The following is a 17084-nucleotide window of genomic DNA, read 5'->3' as shown; positions in this document are numbered from 1 at the left end:
ACGCCGTCAGCACCACCATACGAATGACACCGCCAGAGCCGCCATCCCACTTGATCGCCTCGCGCAGCGCGCCCTTGACGAATTTTGACGGCCTCCTTCTCCTCCATGCTCTCCTGCCAGTTGGCGTCGCAGTAGCCGTAGATGTATGTCGAGCCTGAGCCGCCGATGGCGTAGGACTGCTTGTGAAGCGATCCGCCGAGGGGGATCGAGTAGACCTGACCGCCGTGACGCTCATCCCAGCCCGCAATGATGAGGCCCGCCCTATTGTCGACCGTGTTAGCCATGCCTTCTGCGGCCACTTTGCAAACCATGTGCGGTGCCCACCGGCCCCCTCACGAAGGACAACTCACGATAGGCGGTCCTTGTTGGAATAGCAAATCTCCTGGAAAATGGACGCCGCCGTCTGCGTCATGGGCGGCTTGCGGTTGCGCATGGGGTACATGCCGAGCTGGTACTGCACGATATCCGCGACGGCCTGCGTGTCGGCCGACGAGACGGAGCGGCAGCACCATATTGTGTCGTGGACTCGCGTCAGCTTGTCGGTTACTCGGTTGGCGATGTATGAGCCCGTGGTTGTTCGTGAGTCGGCGCCTGCATGTGGAGGGGTACTGTCAGCTCTCAAGTCCCTCGTAGTCCCGCACACGTATATAGCTGTCGCAGCTTTGCCGTGAGAGTGTTCTGCGTACCGAGAATGACGCCGTCCTTGAATGTGACTGCCATGCTGCGAGGAAATGTCAGAATTGTTGAGCGCGGGTCGAGGACGTGGAGGATCGTACATGGAGGTACCCAGGCTGTGGAGAGGTTAGCATAGAACCTACAGTTAGAGGAACCTTAGCAGACTCACTTGACCTCGCCCTTCTTCAGTCTATCCATGTCGACGTGGATGCCATCTGTAATCCTCACGTATCAGCTTCCATGTTCGACGCCTTGCTTCGAGAGGGGAGCTCCAAACGGACGGACCTTCATTGAGCGAGCCAGTAGTGGTGAAATCCATTGTGGGCGAGCTTCGGGTTTTCGGAATGTATATATGTAATGCGTGTCTGGTGCAGATTAAGTCGCTTTGAATGGATCGTGGGTGATGGGCTGAAGGGTCGTCGTTGAATGAACCGGCGCAGGAAGGCTGGAGCTCGATGATGGAAGCTCAGGCAGCTCCGACGCGTTGGCCTTGCGTCGCAGGGCGGCATTGGAGGTCACGTGGATCTGTCCCCAGCTGCCGCCAGCTGCCCCACCAGAACCCCCCGATGTCCCGAGAAAGCCACATCTTGACTTGCGTACTAAAGCTCGAGACATGCCTGCGGGCTGATCGCTTTCGAGCTGATCTTTCGTTTAGGTTACACATGCGTGAGTGAGGATTCTGACTGGTTTCCTTGCTCTTGGTCAACGCACATCTACGAGACCCTCCGATGTCACAGCCTTGGTGTCGCCGAGGAGCTCGCTGTTATGTCAAGAACACACCATCAGAACACAAACGTGTAATGCTTGTGCATTTGTCTCTTTGGAATTGTCACCAGATGTTCTTATATATCCTCGCTCTAAATAACCATGACCCACTATGCTTTACTATCGTCCCCTCGTAATTCGACTCCTTCTCCCCCCTCCTTTTTCTTCTTGTCCTCATCGCCGCATCCGCAGTCGTAAAAGTCGCCAATGTTCGCGCAATCGAACAGGTCCTTCTCCAGCCTTGTGTTGACCTCGTTGTGGACGAAGCATAGCCAGCCCGCGGCTGCTGTGCGGCTGCTGACCTGAGGCGGGTACTTGGCGATGAGCTTCTGGAAGTGCGACGCGCAATCGCCGCAGGGGTAGAGGCGCGAGAACAGTGTGATGAACGTCTTGAGGGTGAGACTTTCTTCGGGGCTCGGCTTGTCGGGGAAGCGGCCCATCATGGTGTGGAGGAACTTCCAAGAGGCGCGACCGAGCTCAGCCCTGTGAACGGTAGGTGTCAGTCTTGCACTTGGCTAACAGGATGCGAGGGGGGTGCTGATCACAGCATCTTGTGGGAGGAGGCTGCAACCCGCGGGGTAACGTACTTGGCCGTCGCATTCTCGAGCTTGGGCGCGATAGAACCGCCAACAAGAATATTGCTGTCGATGGCGCCAATGTCGAATGCCGCTGCGGGAGTCGAGTCTTTGGCCAGCGGCGCCGGGGCCGATTGGGAGCTGGTGCCGTCACTGATCCCAGATGAGAACAGGTACGAGACGCTGAAGAAGGCCACGATGGCCAGGACGACAATCGCCGAGAGATGCTGTCTGCGCGCCATGGTGATAATGATGTTGCGTGCGGATACCTTGGTGTTGCGAGAGACCAGGGAGTGTAGAGAGGGCACACGAGGTCCCGAAGCAAGTTGACCAAAAGACAGACAAAGATGATCGCTCCAAGACACAAAGAGATCGGCAGATACGACCACCATGTGCCATTCACGACCCCTTCCCGTTAATCGAAGTGAAAGGGGCGCTGGCGGAGGCTGCTGTCGGCCCACGGTGGGCCAATAGTGGGCTGGTCCCTGAGTGGGGTTAGGGGAAGAGCAAGTTGCTTCTCCGCCAATGGGCTGAATAGAATAGCGCCACCATCGTCGCGGGAAAATGGGAGATAAGATAAGAGCTTGAAGCATAGCATCACCAGTTTGGCGAAGCCATCATGAGAGTCTGGTTATACCTGTTCCTCTTCTTGCTCTTTTCCTCAGTTCATGGCGCGAACTTTCAAACTTCATGTCTCCTACCATGCTATTTCGTTTCTGTAACGAGTCTCCTCCTCGCTTTTGAATCGCACTCATGTCTTTCTACGTCTGATACAGCATTTTGCCGTCTCCAGGATGATGCCCTGCATCATGGCCAAATCAATATCCGACGCCGTATCGTGCTGTCCCAGGCTGTCCCAAATGACGGAACTCGTCCACTCGTAAAATTTATCGAGTCTCTCGCGGATACTCTGCTTCGCTTCTCGGTAGGCTGCATTCGCGGCATATGCCTGCTTCATGGCCGACTTCTGTGCTTCTTTCCACCATCGGTTCTTCCGGTCGGCTGCCTGCTTCGTTGATGATCCTCCAGCGCCACGAACCTCCTAAACGCGATGCTCTTGATGACTTGACGTAGAGCGACTCGGACCCGGGCGATAGTCGGACAGGGAAAGGGTCTTGCTACGATCGAAGCTGAAAGTCGTCTCAACATTGACCTTGGTCAGGTAATTTTCAGAGCTGCTGCTGCTTGCCATCAGCATCTTTCCCCACGTATCCAACTCAAAGCTTCATCTTACAGCGAGTCTCTGTTCCTTTTACCCGAAGACGGCTGCACTGCCATTGCTTCTGGACCGAGGGCACTGCTGCACGGGGAATGCAGTGTAAGTTAGCAGATAAGGTCCTTCGAGCAACATATGTCTTGACGGTTGATCGTCAGATATGGAGCTGGAATACAACGGCGGGAGGTTGAAGAAAACCAGGGATTCAGGTGCCGCAGCGTTCGAGGCTCCGCTTTTGGGCCTCGTTCTTATTAGTTCTCTGCACTTGTGAACGACAAGGCTCTTCAATTCAGTATGACATTTAGCAACCGCACCTCCATTACCTTTTTTCGTTATCTGGTACACATAAAGAAGTAACTACAAAGAGGAGCGGAGCGTCGATAACGCAGCGGCCTTGAAGGACAATAGACTATCTCATGCTTATGAACTCTATCGTTCTTCAGCTGCTCTAGATCTAGGTATACTCGCAATCCTACTGTCTTTTGGTGAATGGCCGACACTCAAAACAAACACCTAGAGAACTATTTGTACTTTCTTTTACCCAGGCGTCGTAAATGACCTTCATCGATGCTTTGCTAGTCAAGTCTGCATCGATATCCCCTGCGAAAAGTGCAAGACAACGACACGTCCTCGGGCAATGACTCACTTTCTCGTATTAGCTAGCGCTGATGTTGAAATGCACGTTGCATGTACCTGTCAATATAAAGGTGTTGGAACGTTATGTTGGACACGCAGCCGACCGCTCCCTCATGTCCAGGTAGCCATATTTAATGAGGCACGCTATGAGACGACACTGATCAACCTCGTACGTGATGTCGGCAGTCCCATTCACTGGCCAAGGCAACAACTTGATATTATCGTGGTCCAGGCTGGCACGTTGCCGGGCACCACTTTGCTAGTTGACACAGCTTCGGCCCGGCTGTTCAATGTTCTACTTGGGCAACATCTCATGGACTTTTATGGCATGGTAAGCTATCTTGCTGAAACTGACAGCCGTTGAGACGAGCATGTTTGTTTGGTCGCGTACTGAAGGGTTGTGTATAGTTTGTCCGCAGCGCGAACCGTCTTCTGGCGTTCAGTTCGGAGTGTCGGTTGGAACCTGGGGTTCTTCACATGATTGTCATCAGAGACGCCTTGCCACGAACTCAAAGCTCCATGGGGGTGTCTATCAAGGAGTGCTTTCCACCTTGAGGTGCTTGACTCCTTTTGCAACCGTAATGACCTTGGCCAACAGTCGAACATACTTCCCGGTCGACTCTCGAGGTGCTACGAAGATCATTTGCATCATGTGGAGCTGGGTCATGTGGCGATCAGTTCACGACAAATTTTCCAATACTACGAGCCGTGAGTGATGATACCCTGCTTGCCGAGTAGCAAGTGCGCAACCTTGACATTAGCTCCAGGGAGTGAACATGTGTCGCCGCCACTCCCACCGAACTTTCTGCCTGGACTTCACATCTTTCAGCTAGCTGGCTTCGGAGTGACTCCCTCACAATAGGCTCAATTTTACTTCTCACCGTTCGCGTGAACGTGACAACGGTTTCTGTTCCGTCGACGCCGTCAAAGTAGAAATTACCGCAATCTGGTTTAATCGGATGGGCTGGCCATCCTGGGCAACCATGAGCGCGCAGATGCAATGCCGCGAGTTTCCCCAGTAATTGTCTCATACAAGTGTTCGTACAGCTCGGCTGGGCCTGCTGGATATAAGACCTCAAACGCTGAGAAGAGGCACTCTGAGCAAAATCTACTTTGGAGCTGGACAATGTTGGGTCCTCACTACGCGATGGCGGCTGCTTTCTGTTTAAAGTCGAATCGAGAATGAGATATCAGCACATGGCACCCGAATCATCCGTTATTCGAGGCGTCTGCACCATTTTCGATAATGATTGGGGGTTCAGCCGTATATCTTCCTTCGATAAAGAAACTAGTTCCACAAGTACATCTGGCCAGCGCACGTTAGGTATGGATCAATTCCGGCCCTAAAGGCATATATATCGATCAAGTCAGTGACCGAACCGGCTAGCGCGTGGCTGGTAACAAGATTGGTTGTATTTACAAGACAGTCCCGGGGCCTCGAGCTTCAAACAGCCTGGTCTCAAATTAAAGAATTTATCAAAGTAGTTCTGCCTGCCATCCATGCTACGCCTTGCCCCCTGTTTCTAGGGCCGAAAGTTTTGTACATGAAAGGGAACCCAAACTCATCATCGGCCTTTATGGCCTCGGCGTACCCGTTACTTTTGTTGTTAATGGGCCACCCGTTGTAGGGAAGTCTACCGGAAGCGTCGTCGCGTACAGATCAAACATCTTCGGTCCACCACAACAGTTGTCCGTCTTGGTTGTCACGGTGGTGGTGCCGCTCGTCGTGTAGGTCAGCACACTGCCGTAGCAGTAGTTTGTGCAGGCGCGGGTGCCGATCAGAGACGTGACTGCACTGCCCTTGAAGTCAAAGGTATTGCCAGCGTAGCACTCGTGATGGTACTCGATGAAGACGTAGGCCGGTGCGGCAGTGGGGGTTGGGGCGTTGGAGGCACGTTGGCGTGCGAAGTCGAAACAGAGTTCGGGCGTGACGCTGCGGTTGGACAGCAGGTGAGGCAGGGCATGGCCAGAATTTGTGTCCTGGAAGCAGCCAACGTAATAGTAACCGTTGGTGGGGGTTGCCGTGGGGCCGGAAGACGAGCTTTCGATCGTGCTAGTGAAGAAGCTGGAGACTGAAGTCTCAGCGGAGACGCTGGGAACGCTGAGGAAGGACGAGGTAGGGACGTCGACAATAGTGCTCGATTCAGCAATCGTGCTAGATTCGGGAATGCTAGACTGAATAGTGCTTGATTCTTCAACCGAACTGACAACCTGGGAAGAGGCGGACGTTTCAGACGAAACGGATTCGGAGCTAGCCGAAGGTTCGATGCTTGAGATAGTCTCTACGCTCGAGACGGCAGCGGAAGAAGTAGGCGCCTGGGAGGAGATGGGCGCCGGAGAGGAAGTAGGAGCCTCGGAAGAGACTGCCGCCACAGAGGAGGCAGCAGGTTCCGAAGAAGAAGGCGTGTCAGATGAAACAGGGGCGATGGATGTCACTGACGGCTCCGCGGAAACGGGTGTCTCTGAGGAGACTGGCAGTTCTGATGATGTGGGCTCAGCACTGGACACAGGGGCTTCGCCGGAAATGACACCGGAGGCCACAGTCGAGGCGACCTCAGTTGATGAAGGGACGCTAGGAGGCTCAGAAGTCGCTGGAACGGTTGTCGGAGATTCGACGGTGGTGGATGGCGAGCCGGAGCCGGGCTCAAGACGGTAGAGGTCCAAGCGGCTACCGGCACCACAGTATTGCAGCTGGGAAGCGTTAGCAAGTTCACGATTTGCATGTCGGTTAGGAGGTCTTACGCTATTGCCCTGCAGAGAGTACTGCACTGCGTGACGGCGGCGGGGGACGGACCCAGCGTTGATCGTGTTTCCCGCAGTAGCACTCTCGCCCATACTCAACACCCATGTAAAGGAAAGTTGTCAACCGCGCAGAATGCTGCGCAAGAGTCGACAGACAAGGTGTCGGAGGCAAAGCTCTTGCCTGAAAGGGCGCGGCCAGTTGTAGCCTCGGTCTGGCAACCTTCCCATTGGTAGTCGAGAACCTGCTGAACGTGCTCAGGGCCTGCTGGGGGCGTGTGGACCTCGACATTGCGGAAGACGGACAGCTTGCGCCAGCCACCGCAAAGACCGTTGGATGAACCGATGCAGGCACTGGAACAGTCAGATTCGGGGGCGCGAAGAGTAGCTGCGTCGAGAGACCAGCCACAGAAGCACTCCCGGCCATATGTGAGACCGAAGTAGTTGTGTGGCTTTCCGTTGCCGCTGCAGAAAGCACCGCATTTCTCGAGAGTCATGTCGTCGGACGCTGTCTGGGATGCACCGAGCGTACGAACGTTATTTACCAGGTCGCTAAAGCAGCCCGCGTACTCCCACTCATTGTTCACGAGAGCGGGCTGGTTGGGGTTTAGAGGCGAGGCGCCGGTAGGGGTAGCGGCGGAGCTAGTGGTAGTGTCAGGTGCGGCAGACGAAATAGGCTCAGCCGAGGACTCGGGCTCATCCGAAGTGGTGGCGCTAGTCACAACGACAGAGGTCGTCACGACGGTAGTCGAGGTGACAGCCGTCGTGACAGCCGTCGTGACAGCCGTGGTAGTGGCGACAGTCGTCGTCGTAGTGCCAGGTGTAGTACCCTGACCAATGGACTCGAGGAAAGCAGCAATGTCAAAGGCGGTCACATCAGCGTACAGACTCATGTGGCCGCCATCACCACCGCAAGCCTGTGTCTCGTCTCCCATGCATCCAAACGTGCATCGGTTCTCGGCAGGGTCGGTGTATGTCTGGGGATACCTAATGTTCTGGGGCGGTCCACCGCACCAGCACTCGCGGCGGTACTGCATGCCGGAGAAGATGAAGCCGCGGTCGCGGCAGAGCTGTGTGCACTGCTGAATGGTATTGGTCAATTGCTGCGCTCCGTCGTTGACCTGCGTCTGCAGGTTGCGGCCCATGCGAGTGTCAGCAAAACAGCCGACGTATTGGTAACGAGCCTCGCCGTTTCCCAGGACGGGGCCGAGTTGGCGGGGCACGATACGAGCCGTGAAGAGAATGTCCTTGAGACCCGCATCCTCGCCAGTGCTCGGGTCAAGTCCGTTCGTCGTCAGAGTCCATGTGCCCCGAATGTTCAGAGCAGGCGTATTAGGTTGGATGGGGCCAGCACGAACGCCTACTGTGCCAATGGCGCAGTCATCAGCCCTAATCTGAAGGCCTTCACCAAGCTCGTGATCGGGGTTCAGGGCTCGAAGCTGCTCGCTGTCGGGGGCCTTCGAGATGGTCACAGTCATGGGCGAGCCGCCACGGTTACAGACGCGAATCTGGGTCTCGGCGGAGCCGCCAGTGGTGACGTCGCCAAAAGGCACGGTATAGTGAGGCGACAGAGAGTTCCAACCACCTTGGCCGTCCGCCACTTCGAACGCTACCACTGGCGGGCTCGCGACGGTGGCCGTGAGCTCAAAGGTCAGCACACCGCCGTCAGACCAGACGGTGACAGTGGAGGTGTACGCGCCTACTTCCAAGTTGACCGCATCGGCATCGAAGAGGAAACCAAGCGAGGTCTCAGCGCCAGCGTCGATCTTGGATCCAATCACGGGGAAGGCAGTTGAAGAGAAACCAGAGCCGAGATCGGAGGGTCCGCTGACATTGTTGTATGCGCCCCCGGCAGTCTGCCAGGCCAGCCCGTCGATTGTCAGGCTGCTGTTGCCGACATTGGCGAGGACGGCAGAGGCAGAAAGGGTAGTCAGACCATCCTGGCGAAGGACGACGGTGCCCAGGGGTACGTTGGTTGAGGGAGAGTGCAGGAACGGGCCTCGGTTGACTACCGTACCCTCAAGCGAGACGATAGACACGGCGGCAAATTGGGCGGGTGCAGTAAGTCCGAGTGTCAGAGATCCACTCACGTAGCCCGGGAAAATGCCGGCCGCGTTGTTTTCAAGATCCCAGGTGACGCCGAACGTGAAGGATGTGCCAGCCGAGATAGTGCCTTTGGGAAGCGTTGAGTCGTTGCAGATGAAAGAGGGGTTGGACACGGAACACCCCTTGATGGCTGTAACAGACGTCTGGGCTGTGCAGCTGACAGTGGCCGAAGTGGCCGAGCCGAGCTCAACAGTGCCAAAATCGACGTCAGAACAGGTAATGGCCTGGTTAACGGATGTTCCGAGGCAGTAGAGCCTGTTCGTTGTGGCTTGATAATACACGCGGCCATCACCGAAGACGGGACGCTGAAACTTGTTGGCACCACGAAGACCGGAGGGCAGCTGAATCGGAACGAGAACACCGTTCTCAGGGATGGCGCGGAACGCGACGAGACCGAGAGTCATGTCGGTTACCCAGACCTGTGGCCGTCAGTATGCGAATGCGTGTTGCGACGCAGGTGAATGAACTTACAATTCCAGTGCCGGGCTGGCCGTTGTCCGATGTCACGGTGACCTGGCCCAAGCCGATACGTGAAGCAGTAGCGGTCCAGGCGGACTGACCAGCAAGCGAGAAGACAGGCCTCCCAGCAGCGTCATGGCCCAGGCGGAAAGCCTTCATTGGCCCACCAATGGTCGCGGAGTAGATGTAACCGCCCTCGAGAGGATAACTGCCAAACGCACCATAGACAGCACCGCCGAGCTCAATGGTCTGGATGGTGTTGTCGCCAGCGCCAGGGCCGTTACGGAAGCCGCCGAGATCGTTGACGTTGAGAAGATAAGCGCGACCTTCTTTGCCGGCAATGATACCCATGCGATCCACGCCAGCGCCCCGGAACACAGACCCATCCAAGAGCGCCAGACCCGAAGAGCCGACGTCGCGGTCGCCGGCATTGAGACCGGAGTAGTCATAGGGTTGAAAATAGTCGACCTGGCGCCATTTGCCCTCGGGCGAGAGCTCCATCCTGACCGTGGAGTGGGATAGGGTCGAGCACGGCGCACGGCCGCTGGCGGGAACGTTGCCGTTGTGCTTGCCCATGCCGTTGGCAGCAACAAAGAATACGGAGCTGCCAATGACGGCGTGGCCGACGCCGCCCTGCCAAATGCCAGCCTTGCCTCCCTGCTCGACGGTAATGTCGAGCGGCTGGGGGTCGGGGCGCCGGGGGCGGACTCGGTGGCCCACATGCTGGTGACGCCAACGCCGGGCTGCTTGCTCACGGCGACCAGATATCCCGTGTAGTTGCCGCGGCCGCAGTGGGAGCCGAAACCAGCAACAATGTGACCGTTCACGTCGGACAGAGCAGGTCGCTGGAGGGCGACGCCGCCGATGATGTAACGGGCGGGATCATTGTCGGCATTGGCGCCATCGATCAAGGTGGGGAATCCTGGAACGTCCTCGAGCGAGGGCAACCGCAGAGCATACATTTTGTAGACGCCGTTGATCTGTCCCGAGGTGAAACCATCGCGGTAGCCCTTTGAGAAGACGTACATGATGCCGGTAGCGGTGTCAATGATGGGAGTGCCAGTAATGCCGATCCAGTTGGGAATGTCACCGCAGTTCGCATCGTCACGGTTGAAGGGGGCTTGCAGCTGTCGTATGCGGATGAGGGAGCCGGTCTTGGCGTCGAAGATGCGGACATTGTTCTTTTCAGAAGAGGTGATGAGCAACTCGGAGCCGCCAGGAGGCGTGTAGACGAGGGGTTTGGCGAGGAACAGCTCCTGATTGTCTTCGGCCTGCCATTCCCAGAGGTTGCGGAAGCCCGAGGTGACGGTGTTGGGGTTCAGGTTGTGGTTGGGCAGATAGCCAGACTGCGAAACGTCGACGTCCTGAGTCGAATCGGTAGGCGCCTTGGAGGTGACGAGGGCCGGCAGGGCCGCTGTAAAAAGGCCGAGAACCCAGCGCATCGCGAAGTGAGGAGAGAGATCAAGAGGCACCTCGGCAACACAAGGGCTGGTGGTTTCAACGAGTGGCGAGATGCGCGGCTACCCGATAAGACAGCAGCACAACAGCATCATGAGGAAGAGGGGAGCAGAGGCGAGCGGCCCGTCGCCGGCAAGGACATGGTGGGCTATTAATGCCCCCATTGAAAGCCAAGCCGCCGCCGGCCGGCCAGAGAGAGATGCAGCTCGATAGCGAGGACGAGACCATCTTACGCAGGCCACAGGCGCAGTCGAGCATGGGTTTGCGCGAGGCTTGAGTGGACTGTGAGCTGACACGCGCCGCCACGTCCCACAGCATTGGGCCAAGCTAGAGTCGAAAATGGTTCGAAGGACATGGGGAAGGAGGAGACAGTTCGGATACCGAGCATGGAGGGCGGCGTCTGTCGATTCAGGTGCCAAGGCGAGGGTAACCGCAGTCGACAAAGTCTCTTTGTCCATTGTCCATGATTACAGCGGAACGGGCGAGTTCTGCAGCCGGACCTAGCAGGATTGGGGGATGTGGTTGTGCCTGGCAAGGGTGCCGTGTCTGGGCTGCATATGCCCAGGCCAGACCAGCGAGAGAGGGGCGGAGACCACGATGGAGGGTGGTATCCACGAAGCAGAGGGGCGGCGTACGTCGTGGTGTGCTGGTGTGTTGTCGTGAACGCAACGCGCCGGCGAGGCTGCAGCGATGCGAAGGTGGTGTTGGCTCCATGATGCCTGGAGCACCGAGGGTGGCCTGCAGGTACATTGTCGTCGATGCAACAGTCCGTCGTCAGATACACGTCGATGAGTACACGTCGATGAGGCTGTCGAGGGGTCGTTTGGTGGAGTTGGTGATGGTACCGAGAGCAGGTGGAGGAGCTGGAGTTGGGGACAAACGGCGACGGAAGAAATTAGAGCCTTGGCCCGCTAACTCCATCAGGCAACTCGACCCCTGAATGCCATGCGCCCATCAGCGGTCTACCTCGTTGACTATTGACTCGGCTAATTGGTACTTGCTCCGTGCCTGTGCCTGTGCCTGTGCCTGTGCCTGTGCCTGTCGTCTTGGCCCCGCCTCCGCCTGCGCCGCGTGTGCTTTAGCGTCCCAGCGCCGATGCTCTAGCGTCTCGCAGCGCCCGGTGTGCCCTGTCGCTCAGTGGCACCTGCTGTCGTGGCCCTGAGGCGGGGGTGGACCAGTGTTCTTGCTGTCCAGGTCCGTCTACAGTCTCTACAGTTGGTAAACTTCCACGTCAGGCGATTGCACTCTCTTGCCTCTGTCTCTCATCAGTGCCATCCGACATTGCCTACACAAACAGATCAACATCTGTTGTCGATCATTGCTCATACGATTTGTGGATCGTCAAGCCGTTGCTGGCGAAAGGCCACACGACACTGACAGATGTGTACATGTACCACACCAACCTCCACGCCCCTGTCTGGCATCGATGCTGATTTCCCAGTAGGATTTTGCCCATATCTTAAAATCCGTCCCTTCCTTCAAGCGTTCATCGGAGCCCACCATCCCATCCCTCCCCTGTCTTCTATATCAGGCATCCTACCACGACCCATGCCATGTGGGCGAACGCCAGCCCGCTGTCACCCCATGGGACAAGATCGCGATGTGATCCAGCGAGCCATCACGCTAACAGCAATCCTCGACCAGGCCGGGCCGATGTCTCATCCGCCGCCATCGACCTAGACTATTGCCTGGAGCTGATTGTGTGCGCACAACGCTCCTTGCCAAACGGCACGGGCACTCGTCTCCTGCCCCTTTAAGACGTCTGCCCTCCAAGGAGCCAGCCGGCAAAAAGGGTGCCCGGGGCTCCGGTCCAGTCCAGACCCCATGATTAGACCCGCGTAGCATCTGGGCATATTTAGCGTGCGCCGTTCATCCGTCGGACTACTTTGGCCGGGACGATGTCTCTGTCTGGACTCTCGAATGGTCCGTCGTCACTCAAGGCCGACGCCCTACAGCGAAAAGTCGTGCTCGCCTGGGATGATCCAGGCCAATGGCTTATTTCTGGTTCATTGGGAGTCACGTCAACGTGGCTGTCGATCATCGATGCGACCATCACCATGTTGTGTCCGAGGTGTGAACCGACAATCCTTGCCTGACAATCACCCACGAGGCACATGGCGGTGATGTACATGTACACGGCATCTTTTGGTCATGCATCAAACTTCTGCACTGTTTAATTGCGCTGCGGACCGTTTGCTCAACAAGCAGACGCTGTTTGCTGGGAACCTAGCAGCGTGATTGTCTTGCCACACTTGACATTCCCGCTGGTTTGGCCTAAACATGAAGTTCACTACACCTCCAAGCAACTGGCGCCCAGCGTGTCGAGACGGAGACCCAGACCCAGACCACACATAGCCAGCAACTTGACCTCATCCCTGCTTTGCCGTTTCTCCATTTCCGCAATAATCGGCATACTGAGACGGTCCCGACACGGGGTTGCCCCACCACTGCATGCTTACTTAGCATATTGCAACGATCGATGGGAAAGAAGCACTTACAGTCGGGAAAGGCGCCTCTTTGCCAGAGCCTCCGGCGACGGCGAACGTCAGGATAAACATCATGACCTTGGCGCCCGCGTCCAGGCCTCCGCCAGCAATGTAGTTGTACTTGCCGAACCACGCCGGATGGCGGAGTCGCATGTACCACTGCGACCACAAGCCGGTGGCGATCTGCGACCAAATGACGGACGTCGTGCCCGATGTCGTCTCGGAGGCGTTGTGGAAGATGACGGGCGCGACGAGCTTGCGGACTTCCCAGCCGCTGATGGTCTTGTACTTGCGTGAAACGAGCCACAGGATGACCGGAATGGCGGCGCCGATGAGGATAGAAAGGGGAATCCTGGGGCTGTCAGAGAGGGCTGGCTACAGTTTCGAAAGAGCATGAGGACTGACCAGCCATAACCGTCCTTATCGAAGCCGTAGACGTATTTCGCAAGAGACCAAGTCACGGCAGTCGTGTTGAGGGATTGAATCTTTCGCCCGCTCCACTGAGAGCCGTCAGCATCATAACGAGACCGGGTCTTGGGTGTCAACTCACGACCTGGTTGCCAAGAGGATCCAGCAAAATTTCCCTGCGGTTTCTGGTGATGGTGTCCATGATAACCTGTTGCACATCAGCCCCAACCCCCAGCAGTGTAAAAATGCCACTCACATAGTTCAATGCGGTGCCGAACAGGCTTCCATATGTCTGAAGCAGGAACATGGTCCTCCAGGGAATCTTCAGATACTGCGCCATCTTGAGATCCGTCGACAGAAAGACGGAAAGCACCGTCACCTCATGACTGAACATGGAGAAATACAAGTTGGCAACGGGCTTACCAGGCTGCAGAACGCCACACAGCATCTTCGACAGGTTGTTCGTCGACACGCTGGTTCCCAGAAGACCGTAGAGACATAGCGAGAAAGGCGCAACGACACAGCCAAGTAGCTGTGTAGTGGTTAGGTCAGTATTAGACGTGGTGCGAGCAACTTACAATGGCAATGACATAGGCCCAAGGGTCCAAAGTTGTGTTACCGTGGATGACGGCTCCTAGACCTAGGAAGAATCCCACGAGAAGAATGGCGACGTACCACCAGATGGGCACGTCTTTGTAGTTGTCTTTCATGACCTTGAAGTGCGGGTCCGTTTCTTCCTTCTTCCAGGCCTGCTTGAGCGAGCGCTTGATGCTAGGTTGTGTCAGACCTCCCATGATGCTCATGCTGAAGAGCGCAACTTACAGAGGACCGTAGAACAGAGAGATATGAGTGATGAGAGCACCGATGGCGGCCATCGCGGCCATGTTGGCCCAGACATTCGTAGCCGTCAGACGGGGCAGGCCGTGTTCTTCCAATGCATCAATATCGAGGATAGCAGTCTGCCCAAATACAGCAGTCTGGTTGTACACCTTTCCAGTCTTCGCATCGAACATTGCTGTCGACATGAATGGATACTTTTTGGCGCCCCAGGCACCACCGTAGTAGAGGCTGAAGCACATAATGTAGCTGAGGAAAATGCCGGCCCATGAGTTCGCCTGCTGCAGAAGCGGGAGGGACATGTATCGCGACGTGATATACTGCCAGTCGAGAGAGAAGTTGAATAGACCTTGGCCTTCGTTGGATGAGATACCGCCGAAGATGGTCATCAGAATCTTCCGCGTTGGCGGAGCAGCATTCATTGAGGCGAGACAAGGGATGGAAATGCCATTGAGCCACGGCCAGATGTAGGAGGCGAAGGGCTCCCAGATGAACATGGCAATCGAGGTCAGACTGAACATCTTCAGACGCTGGTGGTTGGAACCCTCTGATTCGCGGTGGAAGGTCTGGTAGATTGAGACCATTGGGAGGCACTGCCACCAGACCATCTCGCTGGCTGGAATGTGTTAGAAAAGGCTTGGCTGCAGAGGGCATGAAACGTACGGTGCACAATAATGGACCGAAGTAGACCAACAAGGCCGTAGCCAAAGATGGAGGCTGAGAACACGGTGAGGATGGCGGTCGTAGCGTCGGTCTCGCGATCGTAGAAACTGAACGGCAATCAGAACAGGTTCATCTGCTAGGGTTCGTCGTACACTAACAGTCTCTCTGCACCAAACACCTGTACAATCGCTGCTCCGTTGCCACTGGACGTGGAGAGGATGGAAGAAATAGCATGCTCTTTGAGGCCAAAGTGACCAGGGTTGATGAAGTGAACCACCGGACCCAGCCATTTTGCCTGTGATGGAAGAAACTTCTCGACGTGGTGACGGCGCGGAAGGACAACCGACCAAGTGACACCGATGACATAGGCCATGAGGCAGAGAAATCTGGCAGCGTGAGCGTTCTCATTTATCCTCCCCGATACGGACAACTTACACAGAAGCGAACGACACATCAACTGGCTTGTAAAAGTAGCTGTTTCATGTTAGATTAGCTTAGTAAATGCAAAAGGTTTGTATAAACAAACATTTGGTTTATACAAGCAGCAAGAGCCGTCAAGCCTTGTTCGAGTCAGCATCGATAGATTAAATGGGCACATTGGAACGAACCGGATCCAATGATGAATGACCGAAATGTGAGAACTTGATCTCCGTCATCTTGGGTCGACACCACATATCTTGCGACATCGTTGCCTGCGAAGGGTTAACATCTTCGTAGTCGATAGAAAAGGCGGTAACCCGCAGCCATAAATTCAACATACCATCCCGAATGACAACTCCACCATTCACAAGCCTTGCCTCGTCGTCGCGCTGATCCTCGGGATCTATCTTGTTGACCGACCGATCGTCATTTTCGACTGACGTCTCGTGCACGGGAGATGGCCCTGTTGCTTTGGCCGACGTATCTCCAGATGTGATGGGAGAAAGTCGGCCAGCTGGGCCAACAGATATGGCGGTTGTCTTCGCGATATCCATGACTCGAGTCGTGCAAGAGGGTTTCGCACTGGATTGTTTGTCTTTCACAGTTGCACAACGCAAGAAAAATGAGGCAGATCAGATAGACTACTCGCTATTCTATATGAACCGAGCTACCAATGTAACTGTCGCCCAGCACCCGATGTCGCTGCGGTAATATCGTCTCTTGCCCGACAAAGCTCAACTGACCTACACACGCAACAACCCGAGTGTCTTGCTTGCTGCCTCGGAGAAACTCTCTTGATATGGTGAGCGTCGGGATACGTGCGACCCTAGGCTTTGCGGACTTCCAAAAGTCTGCATGGCGCCATCAGTACGGACGTTTTGCACATCAACAAGCTTCTCCTGTCCAGTCGGCGCAGAGGGAGAGTGCCGGTGTGGGCACCGCGATGTCCGGTCATCGGTAAAGAGGTGGGGAGTTAGTGGGCCGGCCCTATGACGAGTGTCCGGGTGACGATGGCGCCATGATGGGTTAAGCATCCGCCGTTGACTTTCGACAGTGTGCCCAAATTCACGGCGCCGGTGTTATCAGCTGTGAATTTTTCACAGCTGGAGAACTCTTCACCAACTGAAATAACTCATTGACGCCAGTTTCGCAATTTGTTCGAGCTCAGATCACAACGCCATAGTTTGACTTGCTTGACCTCATCACTTCGTTGCCTCATCATCTCAGACAAGGCTGAACAAACGCTCGGAAATGGTGGTGTCTAACAGTATGCATCAGGGTGATATGATTGGCAAGCCGCAGATGACTCGAAAAGCTTCAACGAAATGAAGGGGTCTCTAAGAGCTCAGAGCTCAGATGTGGGCTGTCATACGGCTCGTTGTACTTGTTGTAGCCACACGCGGACGGTTTGGTAAGTTGAGGCAAGGTCAAGCGTGGCTACCAATGTGTATGGTTTACAGATCTTGAAAAGTCTAAACCGACCAGCCGAAGCTTTGGGGCAGACATGGGCATCGAGAACGACACGTGACTTCGCTTAAACTGTGACGGTTGTTGGGGGTTGTGTTTGACCTTGTGAGTCCTAACCTTATTGACGCCAACCTCGCAGGTCACGGTGCACTTGACAGTCAACAGGCCATCTAG

The 17084-nt window shown here is 55.8% G+C and overlaps 6 protein-coding genes across 6 annotated transcripts in view; all 6 read right to left on the bottom strand.

Moving 5' to 3' along the window:
* Positions 1 to 994, bottom strand: part of VDBG_02450 (proteasome component PRE3) — a gene marked incomplete at both ends in the record, with an annotated part of 2490 nt that extends 1496 nt beyond the window's left edge. Inside the window, 4 exons of the mRNA XM_003008216.1 lie at positions 22 to 261; positions 351 to 791; positions 845 to 890; positions 961 to 994. Of these exons, the coding sequence (XP_003008262.1) occupies positions 22 to 261; positions 351 to 791; positions 845 to 890; positions 961 to 994 (761 nt within the window). The remainder of the gene's footprint in view (positions 1 to 21; positions 262 to 350; positions 792 to 844; positions 891 to 960) is intronic.
* A 556-nt stretch (positions 995 to 1550) lies between these two features.
* VDBG_02449 (FAD-linked sulfhydryl oxidase ERV2) lies at positions 1551 to 2339 on the bottom strand (the record flags this gene model as incomplete). Its single annotated transcript, XM_003008215.1, has 2 exons — positions 1551 to 1923; positions 2028 to 2339. The coding sequence occupies 2 exons, from the start codon at positions 2255 to 2257 to the stop codon at positions 1551 to 1553; spliced, it is 603 nt and encodes a 200-aa protein (XP_003008261.1).
* Positions 2340 to 2766: 427 nt separating this feature from the next.
* On the bottom strand, positions 2767 to 2973 carry VDBG_02448 (predicted protein; the record flags this gene model as incomplete). Its single annotated transcript, XM_003008214.1, has 1 exon — positions 2767 to 2973. One exon carries the CDS (start codon positions 2971 to 2973, stop codon positions 2767 to 2769), a length of 207 nt encoding a protein of 68 aa, XP_003008260.1.
* Positions 2974 to 3057: 84 nt separating this feature from the next.
* VDBG_02447 (predicted protein) lies at positions 3058 to 3293 on the bottom strand (the record flags this gene model as incomplete). Its single annotated transcript, XM_003008213.1, has 2 exons — positions 3058 to 3196; positions 3250 to 3293. 2 exons carry the CDS (start codon positions 3291 to 3293, stop codon positions 3058 to 3060), a joined length of 183 nt encoding a protein of 60 aa, XP_003008259.1.
* A 2149-nt stretch (positions 3294 to 5442) lies between these two features.
* VDBG_02446 (pyrrolo-quinoline quinone) lies at positions 5443 to 11087 on the bottom strand (the record flags this gene model as incomplete). The annotated part of the gene is made up of 5 exons (XM_003008212.1): positions 5443 to 6558; positions 6735 to 9131; positions 9184 to 9914; positions 9977 to 10691; positions 10863 to 11087. The coding sequence occupies 5 exons, from the start codon at positions 11085 to 11087 to the stop codon at positions 5443 to 5445; spliced, it is 5184 nt and encodes a 1727-aa protein (XP_003008258.1).
* A 2001-nt stretch (positions 11088 to 13088) lies between these two features.
* VDBG_02445 (oligopeptide transporter 8) lies at positions 13089 to 15997 on the bottom strand (the record flags this gene model as incomplete). Its single annotated transcript, XM_003008211.1, has 11 exons — positions 13089 to 13467; positions 13521 to 13615; positions 13666 to 13731; positions 13780 to 14055; positions 14102 to 14294; positions 14346 to 14976; positions 15024 to 15130; positions 15182 to 15409; positions 15550 to 15583; positions 15632 to 15715; positions 15784 to 15997. 11 exons carry the CDS (start codon positions 15995 to 15997, stop codon positions 13089 to 13091), a joined length of 2307 nt encoding a protein of 768 aa, XP_003008257.1.
* Positions 15998 to 17084: the final 1087 nt, after the last annotated feature.

The sequence above is a fragment of the Verticillium alfalfae genome, genomic scaffold (assembly GCF_000150825.1).
Source record: "Verticillium alfalfae VaMs.102 supercont1.2 genomic scaffold, whole genome shotgun sequence".
In the NCBI taxonomy this organism is placed as follows: Eukaryota; Fungi; Ascomycota; class Sordariomycetes; order Glomerellales; family Plectosphaerellaceae; genus Verticillium; species Verticillium alfalfae.
The sequence above is the reverse complement of the archived record's forward strand: the minus strand, read 5'-3'. Positions and strand labels throughout refer to the sequence as shown.